Genomic DNA, 25,490 nt, shown 5'->3' with positions numbered 1-25,490 from the left:
TGGTTTAGGAAATTTTGATTTTTCTTTTTTTTAGGTATTTACAAACCAGGGCTTATATAAATAATGAGATAAAATCTACGGAGAAATGTGATACCAACCTAATTGACATATTTCTTTACATGTATAAAAAAAAGGACAACAGGAAACTTGTTTCAACATTATCCTCAAGTATTCAATAGATTAAGAAACATTCAACAAATAAAGTTAAATTAAAATGGGATAAAGAATCTGGACTTGTCATTTCGGAGGGAGACTGGTTGAATATGTGCTCAGAATTCTGTCGGCAGAATTTGACTCGAAGTGTACAGACAGGTGAAAGGGGAAGGGGTCTATGTTGGAGGCAGATCATTTCCATGTCACAGAAAGTTGAATCGGTTCATCTGGACACAGTGTTTATTGAGCGAGAAATGACTTTATGCACACTCAATAATCCAGGTAAGAAAATCAAAGTAGGTTGAATCAGTTCATCTGGGTACAACGTGATGCTGGACCACCGAGCTGACCACGTCCCCACCGACACAGCGGCTGGGGAAGGGGATAAATCCCACATTAAACAGGCCCTTGGTTAAGTGTGGTTATCTGAACTGGACGTTTGTCAAATCCAGGAAGACGCCCAAACAATGTGCTGGCCAGTCGAGCAGAGGAGAAGGACATCAGCTGTCTAAGCATAAACCAGTGGTGATTCCGTATGTGGTGGGAGTGTCGGAACAGTTGAGACGCATATTTTCCAAACACCGCGTCTCAGTTGCTTTCAAACCACGAAACATTCTGTGCCAGAAGTTGGTCCAGCCCAAGGACCGGGTCCCCTGGCACAAACGGAGCAATATAGTGTAGCTGTTAAGTGCCAGGAGGATTGTCGTGACTTGTACACTGGAGAAACCAAACAGGCGCTGGCCAAGAGGATGGCACAACACAGGAGCGCTGACTCGTCAGGCCAGGACTCCACAGTCTACACCATCTACAGGCCAGTGGCCACTCTTTCAAGGATGAGGATGTGCACATCCCTGGTAGTGAAGAACGCTGGTTTGAACGGGGAGTCAGAGGCCATCTGTGAAGAGTTAACGGCCATCCCAGAACCGAGGGGGGCCTAAGAGTACATCTGTCACCATCTTACAATGCTGTGATTGCAACTATTCCCAAATCCTCTGTGAATAGTACACATGGCTATTGAAACTCTAGTTAATGGTCATGCCCATACTTGCATATGAAACCCATCGCTGGTTTCAGTCGTTACGCCACTGTATTGTTTATAAGGGGCATACCTGCAGTCAGTCGAGACTTAGATGATTCCCAGACAGCATCCGGATGTGGGCCACTTCAGGCAGTGATGCGGCACTGATGGTCGTCTTCTGGCCCTGACAAAATGGATGTGAGCCTGAAGTGGCCCACATGTATGATAGCAAATACGCCAAATCAAATGTGGGCCTTTTTTTGGCAAAGACGCGGTGCTCTGGGCAACATGTGATCTGGATGTGACCCTGAAGTGGCCCGTGTGGTGAATGGTGAATATGACCCAAATATCACAAAACACATATGGGCCACCTTTGGCAAATATGTGGCACATGCGGCATCGCTGTGGCTTGGTTCTGACCCAGATCTGGAAAACAGGAGCGGACCGCCCAAGTGCCATCATTCCACGTGGTATGTGGGCCGGATGACAGAAAGATGAAAGTTGGGTGTGGGACGGGTCCGGGCCACAGCAATTTTGTTATCGGGGGCGATGAAACGTATCTGTCAGTAAATGCTGTAACAAAGACTGACTGGATAGATACTATATATATTTATAGTGACTAATATTCAAAGTATGGAGAACATGGCTTTTTCACTAAATCTACAGGTTCTTGCAATACTGGGGGGAAAACGGATTGTGTTTGTGACTGATCCATGAACTGACCCGTATTTCCATCAGTGTAACATCTGTATGAACGCATGGCTGACCAACCGTTTGTTCTACCACGTTTTCTTGTGTTCGTATGCTCCTTTATAAAAGTAAATTATAACAAACATAAAACCAGGACAATGGCCACAGCACAACAATAACTTCATTCTTTTAGCAATCTGAAATATACTGCAAGAGTGGCCTGTGTGTACTATCAATATAGAAGTTATTTTGAACTCGAAATATGTGTTTTGTATAGGTTTTGTCAGATGTTCTCGGCAGCCTGTGTGTGACACGTCTTTCTCCCGGAACAGTAAGCTCATGTAAATCATCACGCTCGTGGGGTTTATTTTCTTCTAATGAGTCTGATTAACCTTGCTTCCGTTGCTGTGGATAACGGCTGGTCATGTGCTGAAGCAATGGGGCATGCTGAGTGATGGAGGAGGGTGTAGGGCTTCACTGCCACATACAGGCCAAATCGTCTTCAGCTTTCCTTGAGCACCACAACGAGAGGATATACATCGAATCATGATGTATGTCCAATTTTGGGCGGAAATAAAGATGCAGTCAGTTGAGGCACTGCACTATTTATTATTATTGCACTTCCTGATTGGGTCATGACACTGTTGCTAGGTAGCTGACAGCTTTCCTGGAAGAGGCCTGCAGACCAGATAAACAAAACAAATGGTTCCCACTGGGTAACAGTAATGACACAAAGCCATTGCCATGCTTTTGCCACTTCATTTCGGTCCTTGGCTCGACATAATTGGTTTCATAGGGGATAGGAGCCATGTGCATCATAAACTGTATCTGCACCCCTCATCCATTCCCTAATCCCACCTAATACCGTTCTGGGTCCTGGCGGGGGTGGGATGGGGGTATCCCAGCAAATAATTGGCATAAATTGGCTGAGACACTCAGGTCAAGTTGCAAGGCTCTCCGATGGCAAACACACCATACCACTTCACATCTAAAGACATGTTGAGGGGTTAGAGGAGAAGTTATCAAAGAAGGCCGAATCAGCTCATCTGGACACAACCCTTATTGACAGATACGTCATCACTCAACTGAGTGACCTCTTCAGTCTGAACTGACTGCAGGTGTCTCCACCCCTTATAAACAGCTGCATGACCACCGAAACCCACAACCAGTTTCATGTGCAAATACGGACGTGCCCATTAACTAGAGTTTCAGTGGCCCTGTGTGCGGAAGTTAGTTTCTCAAACTGAATAAGTGGATTTAATTAATGATATATAAGTTTCACTATTTGATTTAAAATACCGGACAAGGTATGTTACCAAAGGGCGAAATGGTGACATCTAGAATTAAAAGTATCAATAACTATATCGGTAACACTTGAGTATGGGAAACATATTCAGCATTAATTAGGTGCTTATTAGCATGCAAATTAGCAACATATTGGCTCTTAATTGGTCATTATTACGTACTCAATGCCTTATTCTGCATGTCCTTATTATACAACCAGTAAGCCATTAACTATGAGTTTTCCCTCTATAACCTCAGAAGTATTGCTTATTAGTAGTACCATCTCAATATGCCTTGCTTAGTATGGCCTTTATAAGGTGGTAGTACCACAAGAAGAGTTATTCTCCCTTACTAACACTTAATGAATATGGTCTGTTCTTACATAACAACACACAACACTACAAGTGTTCATAGTGTTAAATTACTCTAAATTAAGTTGTTACTTAGAATATGTTCCCCATACTAAAGTGACATCTTGATCATTACTAATTCACTAGTAATTAAGTTTTTTATGTTCCCCATACTAAAGTGTTAGCATATAAAAACAACAAATATCAAACCCCATGCCCCAGTGCAGTGAGGGGGGCACTGTGCTGCAGCAGACGCCGTCCTTCGGATGAGGCGTTAAACCGAGGCCCTGATGCACTGTGGTCATTAGAGAGCCCATGGCGCTTATCGCAAAGAGTAGGGGGTTCCCCGTGTCCTGGCAGAATCCCAAACCTGGCCCTCTCCATCTGGCCACCTCACCACCCCTCCACGTAACTGGCTCAGTGACTCCTCCCTCTCCACCTCAAGCTGATGTGTGGTGTGAGTTCCGGTGCAAAATGGCCGCCGTGCATCACCCAGGTGGTGCTGCACACTGGTGATGGCTGAAGTGAGCTGCCCCCTTCACTCTGAAGCACTTTTGGGTGTCTAGGGAAGCGCTATGTAAATGTCAGCGGTGGAAAAACCCGGTCCAGAAAGTAAAAACCCGAACCGTGTCTTTACTCCATCCATGTATTAAACCAGCTAATTTGGGAAACTAGTCGGTGCAAATCTGATGGTTTAGTGCACGGGTGGAGTAAAGACACGGTTAGGGTTTTGACTTTCTGCACCACCTCTGGTAAATGTAATTATCATTGTTATGATTATTATCAAACTTTGCACACGTGAAACGCCATGTAATGAGCTTTACAATGAGCTGAAAATGCTCAAATTGGAAAAAAGGTGATGAAAGATGAACACATACAGAACATTGAAATCAGAAGTTAAATAAAAACAAACCAAAATAAAACAAAGTGAGGGAAATAATAAAGGAATACACACACACACACACACACACACACACACACACACGCGAGCTGCCCCTTTAAATCCGCCTCCGCCTGTCCGCCCCCCGCCCGGCCCACGGCGCCGACGCGGCCAATGGGGACGCGCGACACGTGACGAGCGCTCCTTGCGATGACCTCATCCCCGGAGTGGGATGACGTCAAATTCAAGATGGATGGAATCACGATCGGCGCGCGTCCCACCGAACCCTGAGTAAAGTGTCGCCCGTCCGCCTCGCGGGGACCCCCGCTTTGGGTTTGACCACCCGGGTAAGTTCCGCTGGCCGGAAACTTGGTTTTGGACGGGGGAAACGGCGAGGCGGGCCGTACTTAAGTTTTGGGGAGTGTTGTCGGGAGACGGTTTTCCCCCCTCCCTGACGTAACTGGAAGGGGGGATTCTTCTTCAGCCCGCCCGCCTGCCTCGTTGTGGCACCACGGTCTTCGTCTGCGCCGTGCCGGGCCGGGCCGGGCCAGAGCAAACCGGAGCGGGCGCGGGCGTGCGCGCTCGCGCGCTCGCGTGTGTTGTGGTGCGGGAATTAAACGTGGCTCCCATTGATTTGAAACGCACCATCATCGATGCAACTTTTCCCCCCTTCATCGCAAACGCTTGCCGCGCCGTGCCTCTCTGCATACGAGCCCCCCCCCCACCCCCCTCACCGGCCCGGTTCCGCTGCAGCTCGCCGACACCAGAAAGAGACCCGGTTTTGGTTTAAGATTTCCCCTCAACTTCACCGCCGTCAGGATTTAGCCACGTCTCGTTGGTGACCTGACCCCCCCCCCCTCCCCGACGTAGCCCCCCCCCCCCGAGCGGAAGCGCGACGGGCAGAGCGATGCACGCGTCAGACACACACACATACGTGTTGCGTCTCTGCACGGAAACGCTTCTCTGCACAGCCTCCGCGGCATGTCGGCCCCGTGTGCTTCTGTGTGTGTGTGTCACCGTCTGTGTGCTGTGATTGTCTGCGGTGTCGCGACTCCGCTACAAATGTGCACCCCTCGGGGGGGGGGGAGGACCCCGCGGGGGGACCCCCCGACGCCGGGTCGTCGGTTTATTGATTCGATCGTCTCTCTCTCCCTGGGTCTTGCCGCAACCCAGCGGTCAATACGCGGACGCCTTACTTCCTATCAACATACGTGCTCCGTAGCTTGGCTACAGGCGTGATGTAATGTCCGTATACCAGACCGCACTGCGCATGCGTGCTCTTAGGCGCGCTCGTTCTTGCGAACGGGTGAGGAACAGTCGCTTATACACACACATGTGTTGTTTATGAATGGAACCGAGGACGCGGAGTGGCTGTTGGCACCGTCTCACAGAACTGTTCTGGGCCTTTCCGCGTGGGTCGGACCTCTCGGTAGAAACATATGTAACAGCAGTGTTCACAGACAGGCGACTTGGCTCATCTGGACAAAACGTTTCGCAGACACTCGCAGGAAGTTGAGTCAGTTCGTGCGGACACAACGTCTTTAGTGGGAAACGTTTCATCGGGGTGACCTCTTCAACTGTGAGTCCCAAATCCCCCAAAGAAGGCTGAGTCAGTTCATGTGGGTACCCCGTTTACTGGCAGACACGTCTAAGTGACCTCTTTGGCGTAAACTGACTGCAGGTGTCCCCACCCTTATGAACAATACAGAACATAATAAGCCATACAGTGGCATGACCACCAAAACCAACCACCAGTTTCATAAGCAAATATGGGCGCGACCATTAACTAGAGTTTCACCGGCCGTGTGATGAAACGTATTCCAGTAAACGCTGTATCCAGATGAACCGATTCAACCTTCTTTGATTTTCTTAACCTGGATTATTGAACAAGCGTCAAGACATTCCCAAGTCCTCTGTGAATAGCACACATGGCCACTGAAACTCTAGTTAATGTTCACGCCCATATTCGCATATGAAACCGATGGTTGGTTTCGGTCGTCATGCCACCGTATGGTTCGTAAGGGTGGGGACGCCTGCAGTCAGTTGAGGCCGCAGAGGTCATTTAGACGAGCGGTGAAACGTATCTGTCAATCAACGTTGTGTCCAGATGAACTGATTCAACCTGCTTTGATTTTCTTATCGGGATTACTGAGCATGCATAATAAAAACGTTTAGTGAGAGAGAAACGTTTCGTCACTCATCTAAGCGGCCTCTTCAGTCTCGACTGACTGCTGGTGCCCCCCCACCCTTATAAACCGTACAGTGGCATGATGACCGAAACCAGTCGGTTTCATAAGCAAAATGCCATAAGATTTAACTAGAGTTTCAATGGCCATGTATACTACTCACGGAGGATTTGGAAATGGTTGCAATTACAGCAAGATGGCAACAGGTGTACTCTCAGCCCACCCCCACCATCAGGGATGGTCGTTCCCTCGTCACATATGGAGCAAGCTCCACTTTGAAAAAGCTGTCGACGCTACATGGGAGGGCAAAGGTGCAAGAGGTTGCATGGGTTGCAGTCCTGAATATGAGGCGAGACAGCTCAGCTGAGTGCAGTGTCCCAGACCCTATGCCTGCGATCGACCACCAATGGCGGACTGGCCATCTGGCGCACTGGGAGTTTTCCCGGTGGGCCGTTTGACAGTTGAGTTCAATGCAATGCAAAATATAAATAACCCCAGCCCCCACTTAAATAAAAATAACCAAGTGTTGTGTGTCTGACTGGCCTAGGCGAGTGGGCTGCCGGCCCGCTGCGGTTGAGTATTAAATCTGTCAGCCTCTCTCTCCCAGCCAATTACTTTTGATCCGGTCCATTCTAACGTTTCGTGGGCCCCGCCCCTTTACCGTCTCTGTTAAGTGCCGACATTTGGATAAGTAGTGGAGTGGAGCAAGATGGACAAACAAAAAAAAAAGAAAAAAACGTAAAGGTGGTGCTGAGAAGCGGCGAGATAGAAGAGGTTGAAGTCCCTTGAGGCCGAAGCAGCCAAATGTTTTAAAATAAGAAATTATTCATTTGGTGCCGTTTCCCGTCAATCATCTCAGCCTAGTGAGCCTGAAGGCACTGGCACCAGAGAGCAGAGAGAGCAGCCCATTGAACCCGACGATACCAGTTCACCTGTTAGTCGAGGTTTTTAGCTAAAATGGTAAGAGAGAAGACAACATGGATAAGATGAGCAATGTTACGGTTTCGCTAGCTGGCTATTTAGCTATATTGGGTGCCTTTTGTTGAAACAAGCCCTCATCAGTGTCACTTTTCATGTACTGACTAATCACACCTGACCAATCACCTGGATGGGCAGTACATTTAAAAAAAAAGGTTGATGTGCTACAGCGAAATTTTAGAAATGTTGAACTCTTAGACCCTTTTGGGGCCAACGTCATCAAAAACCATGCCTGGAGGGATGGCACAAGATGAGACTTACTGGGGCAGAGAGTGCATACAGGATTGGTGTCCACAATCAAATTCAGGATACAGTTATAGATAGCATCTATCGGCGGTTTCTGAGTAATGGCAATGTGTATGCTGACGTGGCTCTTCTGGACCCTAAAAACTTTAGTCCGCTAACACCCAGAGCCAGTGGCCTTCCACAGGCAGCCCTTCAAGAACAAAGCACATTTTTTGATCAAATTTGACAGCAGAGCAATGGTGGCCAGTTTACAGAATGAGCTCATGAGTCTGACAGAACAGTGGACTAGGTTAAAACAATCGCGATTTGAAGAATACACAACCAGGACTATGGAGCATCATAGACCTGAAGGAAATGAGGACGAGGTAGAGATGGTGAACAAGAGCTGCTCGTCTTACAAGGACAGTCCAGTGTGTTGCTACCATATTCTTAGTCAGTACAACCTATAGACCCTTTTACAGTTGGTAAACAGTGATGACGTGATTTTGCTGTAGGTCATAAAAGGGTCTATTGAACGGTCTTTCCCCGATGGAATGCGGTAGAAATTAATACCTTTAGTCTTGCTAGACCTGTTCTGGCAACCCACAACACAACAAGATGACATTTTAAAAATGTAAAAATCAATCAATCAAAAATCCACTTGGATTCTGCATTGATTGGAGATGGAGAAGTTGCCTGAATATGTTTAGTTTTATTTTATTCTATGATTTGCCAACTCACCAGTCTTTTCACCAACACATTGCTTCCTGTATTATTTCTTTTACTGGTCAGATGGTTACAGAAATTCTTGCCACCATGCTGCCAGTGCCATTGTGCCAAAATGTGCTCCTTCTAGCCAGCCTCCTCCTGAGAGCAACATGTTCCCCTTGTTCTTTTTTACTAAAGTTCTTGTTATATATATTGTTCAGTAATCTTGTTTACATAAAGTGTGGCGTGGTTTGTGTGGGTGGTGGTGTATCGCGCGCACAGGGAGGGGGTTTGGTGAGCCGGTCTGAGTCAAAAAGTCCGGGGCCATTTTTCATTCCCAGTCCACCCCTGTCAACCACAATGTACTGGTGAAAGCTCAAAGGTCCGATCCAGCCATTGGAATGATAATGAAACTCAAAGAGACAAATAAGACACTTACCAAGCAGATGAGACAAGGAGTCAGTGATGCAGTCAAAAAACTTATGCATGAGTGGAGCAAACTCCACATTGAAAACGGACTTTTATACCACAAAACCAGCCACCGACGTCAGTTTGTCTTACCTGCCCAGTAAAAACCAATGGTCCTCAAATAGCTGCACAATGAGATGAGTCACGTTGGTACGGGTGAAGCTGCTGCGAGTGCAGATCTTGGTGGTAGTAGCAAATATTCAAATGAGAACTTTGAAGGCCGAAGTGGAGAAGGGTTCCATGTGAACAGCAGTTGAACATGGGTCTGTCAGTCCTAAGAGATGGGCGGACACTGTTCAGAATCGCCTCCAGTCGATCAAAAGGGAGTCAGGTTCAGATCCCCGAACCCGGGGTGGCAGAGATAGGCACTACAAGGTGTCCAGTGCAGTAATGCAAGCAATCCCGGAGAAGCTGGCGGGACCGCTGGGAAGAGTTCTCTTTTCTTTGTGAAGGGCAGGGCACCCTGGAATGCGTTCACCCTGAGAGAGGGGCCTGCGCCCCGGAAAACTACCCCATAACTGACAATTACACATAGTCAGTTAGAAGATCAACCCAAGCAAGGAAACAACACAGACATTTACCTACCAAACATTAGGCCAGCTTTAATGGCAGCCATACTCTGCAGTCAGTATTTTAGCAGTTTGGAGTGTACCCTCCGTGTCGGTGACAGCAGTCCCGCTGTGCTGTTACAGTCATAAAGTTTAATACTTTCCTGCCATCTCATGGTGGATTCTACTAATGCAGATTGCATATAGTTTTAGGTGTCATGACACAGGAAGTTAAAACAGCCAGGAAGTATGTTTATTTACATTGAGATGACATGTTGACGGACTTCGCCGCAATCCGTTTATATCGGTTTTTGTCTTTCGTGGCGTCGTCTGTAGGTATATTCTTATTTTGATGCATATCTTTACTTATATTTAGATATTTGTTAAGCTTATGCCATTTAGTCACCATATTGTTCAGTTAATTAGAACATAAGGAGGAACACGTGTGCTCTGTAATGGCAAGTTAATTGTTACTATGATTAGATTAGATTAGATTAGATTGTTTTATTAGCCACACGACCAAGGCTGGTGGAATTTATGCACTGCTATTCCAGTAATTAAAGATTTATGTTTTTATTTATAGTTTCACAACTTCAACATTATTAAACCTGTCGGCAACACTAACCGTCTTCAGAGTCGTAATCTAATTAAGGTTTTGTCACTTGCTGCCAGTGCCCTCCTTCCTCAGTGGTGAGAAGAGGGAAAGACAGTACACCCACCTTATCATTTCACACATCCATATCAGACGTTACCACACCGAACACTACCCCACCCACCAGGGATGCCTTACAGTATTCCCACATATGGGTACTAAGTATAGAAACTTACCTTGAGTGCTTACCGTTACTGGACATTTGGGGTGTAAGTCAGTCTGGAGAGTTCTTATGTCAGGAGCCATTTTTCTTGTTGAGGAGCGTGTGACGCCCACTAAATGTATGGTCACAATTTTGTGATATACTGAATTAATTTACTTTTCATTTTCTTGAATATTTTCGTTTTTGATTTTTAGTCTCACCAATACTTTCAGATGAACGCTGCTCTAGTTTTCACCTTGGGGGGAGCTGTCTGAGAGGGAGTGGGCGCTAGCTAGATAGCGTAGAAAGCTGCTGTGTTTCCTCAGATGCTGACGAGCAGAACTGAAGCACACAGCAAACACTGTCCCTCTTCGTTATTCCTCTTTTCCCCCGTTCCTAACAGGCTGTCCACAGTTATTACCTGTTCATGGGATCCCAACCCCCTGGGAACTGTAACACATAGGTGGCCTCTTTGACTCCCTGTTCAAACCAGCGTTCCTCCCTACCAAGGAGGTGCACATCCTCATCCTTGAAAGAGTGGCCACAGGCCTGTAGATGGTGTAGACTGCGGAGTCCTGGCCTGAAGCGTTAGCTCTACACATGGCCACTGAAGCTCTAGTTAATGGTCACGCCTGTTTGCATATGAAACTGGTCGTTGGTTTCGGTCGTGATGCAACTGTATTGTATGAGGGTGGGGATACCTGCAGTCGGTTGAGACTGAAGAAGTCAGTTATGCCCCTTTTCCACTACATGGTACCGGCTCGACTCGACTTGACTCGACTCGCAGCGTGTCATTTTCCATCACCGTAACCGTACCCCCTCTGTAGCTGGTCCGCATTGACTTTGGTACCCGCTCCAGCTGTTATGGAACCTCGACAAAGGTGGTACCGGAAAAGTGTTAACAGTCACCAAAATGCCGGTACTTCCCAGTCATGGAAAACGAAAAAGTCGAGTCGAGTTGAGCCGGTACCGTGTAGTGGGAAAGGGGCATTAGGTGAGTGATGAAACGGTCCTGTCAATAAACGTTGTGTCCAGATGAACTGATTCACCTTCCCGTGTTTCCTTACCTGGATTATTGAGCATGCATAAAGCTCAACGCAGCCACTGTTGCTGACATTGGATTAATATTTTTTCATGAAATGGACTGAAGTGAGCTATCTTCTCTAATTACTTAGTTTATGAATCAGGGTGCTCCCGCTGCTGTGATAAGAGAATGTGGGTTAAACATAGTTTAAATATGCCATTAACAATCTCTGAATTAATCTGTAGCAGTGAAAGTGACCGCTATCACGAAAGGCAGTTTTAAGCTAGTGTATGTTTTAAAGTGACTGAAAACAAACCTGGTTCCAGTGACTAAAGACTACGACGACCGTACTTATTTGTGTTAAGAGTGAGTGTCAGTCCAAAATTGGTGTGTCCAGTTGCAAGACAAGAATAAATGGTCCAAAGTTTCAGTGTCAGTTTGCCCAAAGTACATTTTTCTGTTTCAATTTTAAATCGGTTATGAACGAAATCAGATGGCAGGAATAATTCTATAATGTGTTTCTTTTACCGTTTAATTCCACCTAAAGGATGAGTAAAACGTGAGAGCATTAGAAATAATAAATTATCACTTAATTTCATACCTGGTCTGCATGGAAGGCCTACACCAACATGGAAGTCACCAAAAATGTGTTTTTTAATGGAGTCAGAAAACGTTTTATTATTGGTCTTTTTTAGCATTGATTTTTAGTGACGGTAATACAGTAATAACATTTGGCAGATCCGCAAATGTGTGTGGAGGTTCGTGTGTAACTCCCGGGTTTTGTTTGCCCTGAGTTCAGGCTCACAGTCTCACGCAGGTTAATATAAAACACTTAACGAGGTAAAAGCTCAACATGGCTCGATGTACCAAATATCAACCAAAGACGACCAAGTCTCTCTCACACATCTCTTGTTATAAAAACTTTCCCATGTCCAAAAAATCAAAACCGAAATCCTAGGAACACGGTCGTTACTTTATGTTAGGCGTTTTCCTCTCCATTCACGCCCATTATAGGGAAAAAGCTTAAAAGAGGTACTAGCCAATTAAACGTGTTTTCCGAGCTGTAAACTAAATGATATGACTGCACGGGGATGAAACACACCAATGCTGGCGTTAATGTTGACATTTCTTACCAAATTTATAAAAATGGACATTTCAGTTGCTCGACACGCCACCTACTGTTTTAAATCAGCCCTGAACCTTGCAAGGCCAATGCTGACATAGAGTTGACAGTTGGAAATTATTACGTCATGAAATTTAAAAACCAAAATTTTTAACGCCCTCAAATCAGAGGTGGGTGACCCAACTCCCCCAGCCCCGCCCTTCAGTGCGAGCCTGTCAAACCGCACTCATTTTCAAATATATGCTGATCGGGACTCATCATTCACAGGAGTTTTACTCACTAACCTTGCGCCTTTATTAGATTTTCTACCAACCATGTGAAATTCTCTCAATTTACAGTTATTGTTATTTATTCCATCATTTTGAATTTTGGTGCAGTGGCCCAGATTGCAGCGCACACTGGGGCGGTTTGCAGCTGAGTGTGAAATGGCCGGGATGAGAGTCAGCACCTCCAAGTCTGAGGCCATGGTTCTCTACCGGAAAATGGTGGCTTGCTCCCTCCGGGTTGGGGATGAGTTGTTGCCTCAAGTGACGGAGTTCAAGTATCTCGGGGTCTTGTTCACGAGTGAGGGTAGGATGGAGTGGGAGATTGACAGGTGGATTGGTGCAGCATCAGCAGTAATGCGGACGTTGTGCCAGACCGTTGTGGTGAAGAGGGAGCTGAGCCAGAAGGCAAAGTTCTCAATTTACCAGTCAATCTTCGTTCCAGCCCTCACCTATGGTCATGAGCTTTGGGTAGAGACCGAAAGGGTGAGATCACGGATACAAGCGGCTGAAATGAGTTTCCTCCCTAGGGTGTCTGGACTCAGCCTTAGAGATCGGGTGAGGAGCTCGGATAGCTGGAAGGAGCTCGGAGCAGAACCGCTGCTCCTTTGCATAGAAAGGAGCCAGTTGAGGTGGTTCAGGCATCTGTTTAGGATGCCCCCTGGGCACCTTTCTTTGGAGGTTTTCCAGGCACATCCAACTGGCAGGAGACCCCGGGGTAGACCCAGAACTCGCTGGAGGGACTACATGTCCAATCTGGCCTGGGAACGCTTTGGGATCCCCCAGGAGGAGCTGGAGGGTGTTGCTGGGGAGAGGGATGTCTGGAGTGCCCTACTTAGCTTGCTGCCACCACGACCCGACCCCAGAGAAGTGGCTGAGGATGATGATGATGATGGCCCGGACTTGTGCTTTTTTTTTTACGGCTGTGGAAGTGTAATAATGGTAATATTGTGGTCGAGTAAGATCCCTACAAACAATGCACCCCTATGCTCACAGAGTGGTTTGGGCCAGGAGGTTACACTAGAGGGAGATAAGAGGGGTGAAATGATATAAGGTATTGATCATTTGTTCATTTTTGCTTTTTCATATAATATTTAAAATAAAAAGCGCACTTATGTCTTTATTGAAAAGAGGTTAATGCAGTCAATATAGGCTGTTTTCAATCTCGTATGTTAAGCATCTTAAATGCGACGCCACCTGTTGCACGTTGGTATGGTCACATGCGCGGTTCCCCCTGAGATTACACTCGAGACTGAGAGAGACAGAGAGAAAGCTGTTATGTGGGAGTGCATTGATGTTCATCGCCCTTTGTCCATTGTACACTGTGATTGCAGACCAATCAGTAAAGCACTGAAGGAGAGCTGTGTGTGCTGTGGGTTCTTTATCACATCACCATGCCACGGGTGGCAATAGTAGCACCACCCGACAACTGGGTCGGTCAGGCTGGGGGAGCCCCGTGGCTGGGGGATCCCAGCCCGCCTCTCTCCGCTGCCGGAAAGCTGCGCCCTGTATTGCGGGGTCCCCTTCTGTCTGCAGCACATCCGCGTCGCGGTGGTCGAGGCATCTTCGCAGGGCGGTGTCAGAGGCCGTGCCAGAAGGCAGGCTGGTGGAGGGGACTGGGTGCAGCAGTGTGTGGCAACGAGGCACCAAAGCGCCGAGCCCATCTCATGAATCTCCTCGGTTACTCCTGCCCATGCCCCTCTCCGTCCCCCTTTGCCCAGTTTTTAGCATTTTTCAAAATTATGCAGCGGGTAGAGTTAGACTCAGACTGGGGGGGGGGTTACACTTTAATGTTGCTTAATGTACCAAAACAGCGATCAATGATAACCAAATTTCTCTCAAATTTCTCTCAAACACCTCTTGTCATAAACACTTCCACCTGTCAAAAAAATCAAGACTGAAATGCTGTGAGTAGGGACGTTATCTTACATTAAGCGTTTTGCTCTACATCATTTATAATCAATTATACATTACATTATACATTATTTTTGTATTAGCAGGTATAGGAAATCTTCATGCAGTTCAGTTAGATTTTGTAAGATGGGAGAGCCCTCATAACCAGAGATTCCATAGTAGACTGTTTCAGTGTAGGGCATCCTCTCTTTTATGTCAGCGCTGCGCACTTTAGTCTGCCTTACATCGGCCCCGCCCAGCAATGTCACGCTTAAGCTCACTGGGTACTGCCACTGACTGATGGTATGTAGGCTATATAGCTACTGAGGCACAGTGTGGGCAGAGCGGTACACTTGCAGACAAATCTCCACACGCATTTGCAGATCTGCCATGGCAGAAGTGTAGCAAAGATAACATCTAAAAAGACAGTCAATTGAGAGGTCCGTCTGAGTTGTAACTGATGACTTGTATTTTCAGCTCTTGGAGCGAAATACTTAGACTTTTCAGCCGCACGGATTCTGAATACACATTTGCGGATTGCTGTACTCATTCACAAACCTCAGTACGTGTTTAGAGATTCTTTTACACATTTACAAATCTGATTATGCACATACAGATTGAGATGCAGTGACACAACTCTTGCAAATGATTCTGCTACAATAATGACCCCATAAAATTCCAAATTAGGATGAATCGGCAAGAGTTCTGTTCAATTTGTCATGTGTTTGATTTCTCTAATTCATTTTTTCTGACTGACGTGTTTTATATGTCCTCTCCAAACCTGTGACAAACCAAACATTCAATGCAGTGATTATCTTTGTATTTCCATTTCGCCACTTAACTGTAAACATCTTGCCTTCTCTTTCAGCCACCATGGAGAGCCTTGTGCATTACACTAATCCTTCCCATGCCCTCTCAGTGTTAGGGATTCTCAATGAGCAGCGTATGAGGGGCCAGATGTGTGACACAGTCCTGGTGGTGGGGGACCAGAGATATCAGGCTCACAGGAGTGTTCTGGCTTCCAGCAGTGAGTATTTCCAGTCCCTGTTCACACAAGCGGATGCAGAAGCCCTGAGAGTTGTGCACTTGGACTTCTGTGAACCTGATGCATTTGAAATAGTTCTGAACTACATTTATTCCTCCTCACTCTTTGTGGACAAAGGTAGTCTGGCAGCAATCCAAGAACTGGGCTACAGCCTAGGAATCCCCTTTCTTACCAACATTGTATCGACAAGGCCACATGTGTCCTACTGTGTCTCCAGAAAAAGGCTGTCCTTTTCTGAAGAGGATGAAAATGACAGTCAGATGAGGAGTGTCATCGTTTGTCGGGTCCAAAGTGACACATCTCTCCCCATCTGCACAAATTTGGAAAGAAAAGAATCTGAGGGGTCGTCACCCTTCTCTACTAGAGAACTTGCTCAGTCTACCTTTGAACAGTACTCACAAGAATCAGTCAAAGACTCTGAATCCATCATCAGAAAACCAGTTGAAATGAGTAAGGATTCTAAACAAAAACCCACCTATCCATACAGCTCCATACTAAAAGGCAGTTCATTACATGGTACATCAGAGAGGCCACAGCTCCAATCATCAGTGTCTTTCAGTGATGCAGATACTCAGCACATGAGGTTACAGTCTGGCACTGACCTTGCTGCTAAAGAGGAGGAGGAAGAGTCCCTCTACCAAACCAAAGTGCCCTTTCAGGGGAAGATGTGTGTTCCAAGCCAGACAATTGACAGAAGTGGGCCACTCATAAAAAGCCTTCTGCGTAGATCGTTGTCCATGGACAGCCCTGTCCCAGTCTTCTCACCCACGCTTGAGCTCAAGGAACTGCAAAACCGTGAACAGTCGGTTGTTAAAATGATATCAAAGGCATCAGAAGTGCCAGAGCACAATGGCAGCTCAAAAACAGCATCTCCACTGGCCCTCAGGTCAAAGCACCCCAGCAAGTATGATGAAAAAGAAACTCAGGTGGAAGGAGAGGTGCAAGTGAAAGCTGAACCCAGCAGTCCTCTTGCTGACCCTTTGGAGATTATTCGAATCACTGTTGGGGACACTTTACCTGTCAGTCTCAAAGATTTTCAAACCAATTATGACCAGGGTCCTAGGCCTGACTTCAGTTCCTTTGGGAAAAGGAAGGGCAGGTCAGACAACAGAAGATACCCATTCAAGAAGACCAGAGGATTTAATGAACATCATCTCTCCCATGGTGACAACGTGCCAGAAACAATGCCTCAGAACACTGGCATGGATGGTAATGATAACACTGGGGAATCACGGCAGATATTTAAATGCTGGAACTGTTTGAAGGTGTTTCGATCCAATGCTGGACTGCATCGCCATGTGAACATGTATCACAACCCCGAAAAGCCCTATGCTTGTGACATCTGCCACAAGCGTTTCCACACCAACTTCAAAGTCTGGACACACTGCCAAACTCAGCATGGCATAGTACAGAACCCAGCTTCGTCCTCCAGCTCTGTATTGGATGAAAAGTTTCAGAAGAAGTTAATTGATATTGTTCGAGAGAGAGAAATAAAGAAAGCTTTACTTTGGAAGCTCAAGAGGAATAAGCAGGGTTTGCAGTCTCCTTCACTTACCAAAAAGAGGTCAAGAACTAGCTTCATATGCCCTTACTGTGGGAAAGGATTTTTGTTCCAGTCACAGTACAAACAGCACTTGAGAACCCACCCTGCTGAAAAAGCTGACCAGGATAAAGAAAGAGAGAGTGTCCTCCTTCAGAAAGAGGATGGAATCATTGAGCAGAAAAAGGACTCAGATCCTGATTTTTACTGCTGTAGGCTTTGCAGTTTGAAGCTGTCCTCACTTGTTGAGCAGGGTAACCACGAGATGGGGTGTCGGCATGCAACTGTATGCCCATACTGTGGTCTTCGATTCTCAAGTTCCACGGTCAAGAAAAACCATGAAGCACATTGTAAGTACAAGAAACTGACATGCCTGGAGTGCATGCGGACCTTTAAGTCCTCCTTCAGCATATGGCGCCACCAAGTAGAGGTACACAACCACAACATGATGACTGTTAAAGACCAGATGAGCCTAAAGCAACAAGAGAACAGAGAAGTGGTGTCTGACATTCTTCAACAGGGGCATTACAGTGACAAACCTATAGCAACTGGAAACTCTAGAGAGAATATTCTTTACAGTGACTCATCAGGTCCACCCATGTATGATTCAGAAGACTCGTCATCTTATGTGCCTGAGGACCTGAGTTTGAGCAATCAGGGCAAGCTGGTAGTGAAAGAGGAGCCCATGGAAGAGGCTGTTAGCGAGAGGGATAATGTAGAGTCCACCAAAGCTGGGTTTGAGGAACCAGGTGTGTGGCCTTGTGAGAAATGTGGCAACCTTTTCAGCTCTCACAAAGATCTGGAAAGGCATCAAGAGCTGCTATGCCACATAAAACCCTTCATTTGTCACATCTGCAACAAAGCCTTCAGAACCAACTTCCGCCTTTGGAGCCACTTCCAGTCCCACATGTCAACTGCGGATGAAGCTGGAGTCAAAGAAGTTGACAGACGCCCTTCATCGCCATCTCCTTCACCACCCCTGGCGCTTCAAATCTCTGGACGTCCCTCCCCACAGGCCTCTGTGACTAAACCAGCTCAGACGGTGCCAGTGGCTGCATCAGCACCACCAGCAGCAGCAGCAGATAAGCCTGATAGTCCAGAGCCTGGTGGCTCATCAGTAGCTAAGACCAAGACGCCTGATGTAGATGGGCAGCACAGCAGTCACAGTCCTCTGTCAAAGTCAAACAGCGTGGACAATCCGGCTGCTCCTCAGGAATCAGATACACTCTTTTATCATGCACCCACTCTTTCTGTCCTGACATTTAAGAGGCAGTACATGTGTAAACTCTGTCACAGAACTTTCAAGACTGCCTTTAGTCTGTGGAGCCACGAACAGAGTCATGGCCACCTGTAAGCAGCAATCAAATTCAATTAGTACATTTTTCCCGTGAGACAGTACTAAATATTAGAATAACACACCTCAGCCTACCCCTAAAGAAAGAATTTGAATGTATATCCAATTTGCTTGCCTCCATGTCATGTATTCAAGTGGTTATGTGCATTAGAGGTGTGACCGTGAATGTGTGCAATTAATAGTTAATTTTCTCCTCATTAGATGAGTTGATAAGTGGTTTCTTTTACTTTGAAATTAACTATAATCATTTATTTGTTTGAGACTTCCTTTAACTTTTTGCTTCTATTCATCTATTTAGTTGTTTTGATGAAACAAGTGCTTTAATTAGGAGGATGTGGTAACATTCGATATCGAAGTGTTTTTGCTCTCGCATAAGGTATGTTTAGGTCTTGGTGTGTGTGAAATCACAAACATTTATTAGTGGCCTACTCAGATGTGTAATCCTGCACTTTGGTGAACTATTTAATTTTACAATATATATTGAGGGATATACAATCTAAAATGTTTGCTTATTTTGTTTTCGGAAGAGAGGTTTTTGTCTATAGAACAAGAAATTATGAATATTAGGTTGTATTTTGTCTTTAGTAGCCTGTTATTTTCAATTTGAATAGATTTTCTGGCTCTCCAGTGAAGATATTTTCTTACACATTGTTTAATTAATATTTTTGTGTCATTTCACATTGGGTGGATTGTAGAATTGAATGAACCCTTAAGTATGTTGAATGAAGTCAAAATCTATTGTTCAGACACGTGGGTTACCTGCTGCTTAAGGCACAGCAGTGTGCATGGACTGAACTGAGAACACCGAAACCAATGATTGAACTTAAACACAAGTTAAAAATCATGGAGGGGGCTGCAAGCAGGTCAGATTTGTAAAAGTATTTTAATTGCTTGTAGTTTTTGCGTTGACCAGCTCTTAATGTCATTGAAATTAGTTTTTTTGTTCTTTTGTTTTTTTTGCAACAAACGTTTTTCCTCTTGTTGATGGAAAGACGTGTGAATGGCCCACACAATAAACAGCACAACTGCATAATATTTCTTAGGAAACACAATTCTGAAATGCTGTGCTGCCTCTTATTACTGAAATTAGATCCGCTCAACGATCAGTTTGTAAAGATGCCCAGACCAGCTGAATTGGTAAACTTGGCAAAATTTGTGCTTTCTAAAACAGGGGCGCTCAAACACATTACCGTATTTCCCGGACTATAAGTCGCTGTTTTTTCACTCGTCTGGCTGGTCCTGCGACTTATCTTCCGAAGTGACTTGCACTGCACTGCATTTCCACTAAGGCCACTACACGGCCCTGTTCAGTCTCGTGACTCAATTTAAAATACTGTAGCACCATATAATTGCGACTTGCACACCGAAGCGACTTATATGGTGTTTTTCCTTGCAGCAACACGTTTTTTGCTGAGTGCGACTTATACCCCGGTGCGACTTGTAGTCCGGGAAATATGGTACTCGGAGGTCCGCATCTGATCATTTTTATTCAAGACCAGACGTCCGGAACAATTGGCGATAACCTCACCTCATTAGCTAATTTACCGAGTTAGAAGAACCTGGAGCAGATTTTCGTGTTTTAGGGGTGGCGACCGAATGTTCCGCTAAGACCCCTCCTACTCTGCCTCTGATTGGCTCTAACCCTGACGAAAAGTCAGGCTAATCATTAACGTCATTTCCGGTAGCGCTGGTTTTCTCCCCTCTGCTCTGGAGGGACCGTAAACCAGGTGGAGTGGAGATAGCGCTGTTCAAGCTGAGGACAACTACACTCTTACTGTAAGTGCGACAGAAGATTTGTGCCACCCCCCAAAGCAAATTGTCCCGTGTAGCGTTAATGCATGAACTCGGCGATAACGACACACAACATAGAAAAGGTTGCACTTAATTACGTATTGCACTGATAACTCGACACGTGGGCTGGATCCGGACTGACTTGCCGTTCGGCCCGGATGCGGACCGAGGTACAAAATGAAGCCCTGGTATAAAATGAACACGCTCAAGCACTTGTGCAGCACAGCAGTTCAGTATACAGCTAAACCTACGTGTGCATAGGCTAAACCTACGTGTGTTGCAAAATATTGGAGGATGGTTCACTTTTCTTTTCTTTTTTAAAATCTAGACTTCATTCAGATGTGATCGGGCACCGTTCGGGATCGTAAACACGCAAACTTCGCGGATCACTGCAGTATGAAATCTTCCCACTGGGCTCCAACCAGGGGCGGATCTACAGGGTGGCAAGGGGTGGCAGCTGCCACCTCTGGGACACAGTCTTGCCACCCCATTTATAAATCAGATAATGTGTTTTTAAAGTATATTTTATGTACATGCATGGTGAAGGTCAATGAGACCCGCACCAAACTCATCTCAAACAGAAGTCGCCGATTTAGAATCCCCCTCCCCCCTCACAGGCGCGGATGGGACACAGTCTTGCAACCCCTTTGCCACCCCAGGAAAAAATCTCTAGATCCACTACTGGCTCCAACATTTACGCCCTTAAACAATGCCTCCTTTTAGAAAACGGGACTCTCATCGTGCAGTCACAAGTCTTTTAATGTGTACCTTGGCCAGAGTAGGCGCAAACAATGCTCCCTATCAAAACGTAAACGATTATTTTATCTTGCTATAGCTACACCAGTTCACTCTGGGCAGCACGAGGCTACAGCGCTGCTGGGCTGCAGGACTTCCTGTGCAGGAAGTGCAGGAAGTCCTGCAGCAGCCATTTACGTCTACTGACGGTTGGAATGTGCATCAAATGCAAGAAGTAGTACCAAGTTGGATTTCGCCCCTATTCAAAGCATGTTCTGTGCAAACCTGAAATAAACGAAGATGCGTGTGTCTGTCGCCTTTTCAAAAAGGAGGTGTAACATGGTTTCTGAAGGCTTAAATTATTGTCCCATTAGTGCCCCCCAGTGGACAGTGTTGGAAGAAGAAGATTCAACCAAGTGATGGGTTTCTTAATACTGCCTATTTGTGAAGTTGGCCTTTACGCTTCTCAAGGATGCCCGACCATGTTCTCATAGCACCAAGGTCCAAAAACCCGAACCTATCCATTAGAACTGTTGTTGTTGTTTTGTTTTTTTGCCCATCTGACAGTCAAACATTTTTCGAACTTCAAGAACACCTTTGCATGACGCACTAGCATCTGAACCTGAGATGGAGTTAAAAAAGGGTGGAGAACGTACAACCGCAGAGGCGAGAGATCAACCACCACCGACCGACAAGCGCGCTCGGACTCTCCGCCGAGTTCGGCGCCTCGCGCCCAGTAAGTCACCGGACGTGACGCGCCGGAAGGTGGCGTGAGTCACCGGAGGGACGGGTGTTGCGCGACACCCTTGCAGTTTCTCTTTTCTTTTCTTTTTGCAAGGATAACATTGGGTAACGAGTCGAGCTTTACAGTACTCCGATAGCCTTACACACATCCTTTCGAAGATCTTGTCGACAGTCTCTTGTACACGGAAGCACAAAGCAGTTTAATCTCAGACGGCCCTGCTGCTCCCTGGCGTTCCGACCCGCTCCGGTCGGTAGGAGGCCGTCCCGCGGGAGCGCGCGCCAGCCTGTCGCCATGCCGACCACCAAACGTCCCGGGAACTAAACTGCGTCACAGAGTCTTTATTCAGGATTGTGCTTCATGATTGTATTTCTCAGTTGTTTTAACAGTTGCGTATAGTCGTGGGTCGACCGCTGATATATATTTTGATCTCGAGAGGCGAGGCGGACTCGTCCCAGGATGTAAAGGTCGCTGCAGCTCGGCAGGTTTAATCCCCAGGTGCTCCGCGGTGACGCAGCAGCGACTCCGCCCTCCACAGAGCGAGCGAGCGAGCCGCCGCCACAGGGGGGCTCCACGTGTCCTCCAGGAACCACGTGTCCGTAGGAGCGCTCTGAACTCCGTGTGGACAAACTCCTCGACAGACGTTCCAAGGAAAGAATTAGGATATAATTTTTGTCTACATGGCAGTGTTTGTATTTTCGATTTTGTACCTATTTTGTCAGTAAAACCAAAACTTTGGCTTTATAGTATGACCGTGCTTTCACTGCAATAATGGATATTTGTATTTACTATTGGTTGCATTATTGTTGTTTTTGCAGACTTGCGGCGGAGTTGTGTTGAGTTTTTCTACCGTTTTTGTCCCTAATTTCTGTAATAAAGCGTTAGAATGGAGAACGTGGCCTAAAGCACGACTGCTGTCTCGTGGTGTTATTTCAGTCGGTGATAACGACGTGTTGGGCTGTATGTTTCACTCAGGAACCTTAATCTGGTCCCCATAACTCCTCATCCGTGTTGAAACTCTGGGCAAAATAACGGAAATAGCCTTTGATGGCAATTACGAGAGGTACGAGGTTTTTCTGATGTAAAGAAAATGAAACTAGGATAAATCATGTCAACTTTTTCTTTCTTTGAGTGCTGCAATAACATCAGAAGGTGCTTCAATAAAACATTAGAGGTGTGCACACTTCTGCAACCAGCTTATTGTAAATGTTGTACCCCCCCCCCGAAAATGTGACTATTTTTATAGGTTGCATTTAGTCTTTCTGGGGAAGAGTCTGTCAGTTTGGCACATCTTGACTTGGCAAAATGTTCCTACAGATTGCGAGGGCATCTCCTGTGCACAGCCCTCTTCGGGTCACCCCACAGATTTTCTACTGGATCCAGGTCTGGGCCGTTCCAAAACATTGGTCTTCTTTTGGTGACGCCATTCCTGTGTTCATTTGGATGTATGCCGTGGGTCACTGTCGTGCTGAAAGGTGTAGTTCCTCTTCATTCTAGCAGACGCCTGAAGGTTTTGCACCAACATCACCAACATCAACTGGTATTTGGAGCTATTCATGTCCAGGGTGACTCCCCGCCTGCCACCCAATGACTGCTGGGATAGGCTCCAGCATCCCCGCGACCCTGCAAGCAGGATAAGCGGTTTGGACGATGGATGGATGATTCCCTCCACCTTGACTAAACCCCCGGTTCCGGCTGAGGAAAAGCCGCCCCAAAGCCTGATGCTGCCACCACCACCATGCTTCACCGTGGGTCTGCTGTTCTTCTGGAGATGTGCTGTGTTGTTTTTGTGCCAAACATACCTTTTGGAATTATGGTAAAAAATGTGTTCTGGACTACATTTTCCATGTGGTTTTGGGAGACTGGAGTATCTTTGTGCAAAATTTAGCTGGGCTTAGATGTTTTTTTCCATGTGGAAAGGCGTCCATCTTGCCACCCTACCTCATAGCCCAGACACATGAAGAACACAGGAGACTGTTGTCACATGTAGGGAACAACCAGTATTTGGCAGAAATTCCTGCAGCTCCTTTATTGTTGCAGTAGGCCTCTTGGCAGCCTCCCTGACTAGTTTTCTCCTTGTCTTCTCATCAGTTTTGGAGCGCCGTCCTGTTCTTGGTGATGTCTCTGTTGTGCCATATTTTTTCCTCTTGTTGGTGATTGTCTTCACTGTGTCCCATGGGATACTAATGCCCTGGAGGGTTTTTCATACCCCTCTCCTGATCAATACCTTTCAACAATGAGATCCTGTTCATGCTTTGTAAGCTCTTTGTGAACCATGACTTTTGCAGTCGGATGAAGCCAACTACTACTACTACTCTACTACTACTACTTTTGGCTGCTCCCGTTACGGGTTGCCACAGCGGATCATCCGTTTCCATCTCTTCCTGTCCTCTGCATCTTCCTCTGTCACACCAGCCACCTGCATGTCCTCCCTCACCACATCCATAAACCTCCTCTTTAGCCTTCCTCTTCTCTTCTTCCCTGGCAGCTCCATATTCAGCATCCTTCTCCCAGTATACCCAGCATCTCTCCTCCACACATGTCCACACCATCTCAATCTTGCCTCTCTTGCTTTGTCTCCAAACCGTCCAACCTGAGCCATCCCTCTAATATACTCGTTCCTAATCCTGTCCCTCTTCATCACTCCCAGTGAAAATCTTATCATCTTCATCTCTGCCACCTCCAGCTCCACCTCCTGTCTTTTCGTCAGTGCCACCGTCTCCAAACCATCTAACATAGCTGGTCTCACAACCATCTTGTAAACCTTCCCTTTAACTCTTGCTGGTACCCTTCTGTCACACATCACTCCTGACACTCTTCTCCACCCACTCCACCCTGCCTGCACTCTCTTCTTCTTCACCTCTCTTCTTCACTCCCTGTTACTTTGGACAGCTGACCCCAAGTATTTAAACTCATTCGCCTTCATCACCTCTACTCCTTGCATCCTCACCATTCCGCTGTCCTCCCTCTCATTCACACATAGGTATTCCGTCTTGCTCCTACTGACTTTCATTCCTCTTCTCTCCAGTGCATACCTCCACCTCTCCAGGCTCTCCTCAACCTGCACCCTACTCTCGCTACAGATCACAATGTCATCCGTGAACATCATCGTCCATGGAGACTCCTGCCTGATCTCGTCCGTCAACCTGTCCATCACCATTGCAATCAAGAAAGGGCTCAGAGCTGATCCTTGATGTAATCCCACCTCCACCTTGAACCCATCTGTCATTCCAACTGCACACCTAATCTGTGTCACACTGCCCTCATACATATCCTACATACTTCTCTGCAACTCCTGACTTCCTCATACAATACCACACCTCCTCTCTCGGCACCCTGTCATATGCTTTATCTAAATCCACAAAGGCACAATGTAACTCCTTCTGGCCTCCTCTATACTTCTCCATCAACATTCTCAAAGCAAACATCACATCTGTGGTGCTCTTTCATGACATGAACCCATACTGCTGCTCGCTGATCATCACCTCTCCTCCTCTTAACCTAGCTTCTATTACTCTTTCTCAAATCTTCATGCTGTGGCTGATCAACTTTATACCTCTGTAGTTGTTACAGTTCTGCACATCACCCTTGTTCTTGAAAATCGGTACCAGTATGCTTCTTCTCCACTCCTCAGGCCTCCTCTCACTTTCCAGGATTGTGTTAAACAATCTAGCTAAGTCAGATGAAACCAAGATGTC

The 25,490-nt window shown here is 46.4% G+C and overlaps 1 protein-coding gene across 1 annotated transcript; it reads left to right on the top strand.

Annotated features, from left to right (window-relative positions):
- Positions 1–4,631: 4,631 nt before the first annotated feature.
- On the top strand, positions 4,632–22,697 carry zbtb21 (zinc finger and BTB domain containing 21). Its single transcript, XM_056285258.1, has 2 exons — positions 4,632–4,722; positions 15,454–22,697. The coding sequence occupies exon 2, from the start codon at positions 15,459–15,461 to the stop codon at positions 18,522–18,524; it is 3,066 nt and encodes a 1,021-aa protein (XP_056141233.1). The 5' UTR covers positions 4,632–4,722; positions 15,454–15,458; the 3' UTR covers positions 18,525–22,697.
- The last annotated feature ends 2,793 nt before the right edge of the window (positions 22,698–25,490 follow it).

Source organism: Lampris incognitus, chromosome 8 (assembly GCF_029633865.1).
Source record: "Lampris incognitus isolate fLamInc1 chromosome 8, fLamInc1.hap2, whole genome shotgun sequence".
NCBI classification, from domain to species: domain Eukaryota; kingdom Metazoa; phylum Chordata; class Actinopteri; order Lampriformes; family Lampridae; genus Lampris; species Lampris incognitus.
Note: the sequence above shows the minus strand (reverse complement) of the source record. Positions and strands in the feature narration are given on the sequence as shown.

Coding starts and splice junctions, on each gene's coding strand:
- zbtb21 (XM_056285258.1), top strand. CDS start 15,459: ATGGAGAGCCTTGTGCATTACACTAATCCTTCCCATGCCCTCTCAGTG.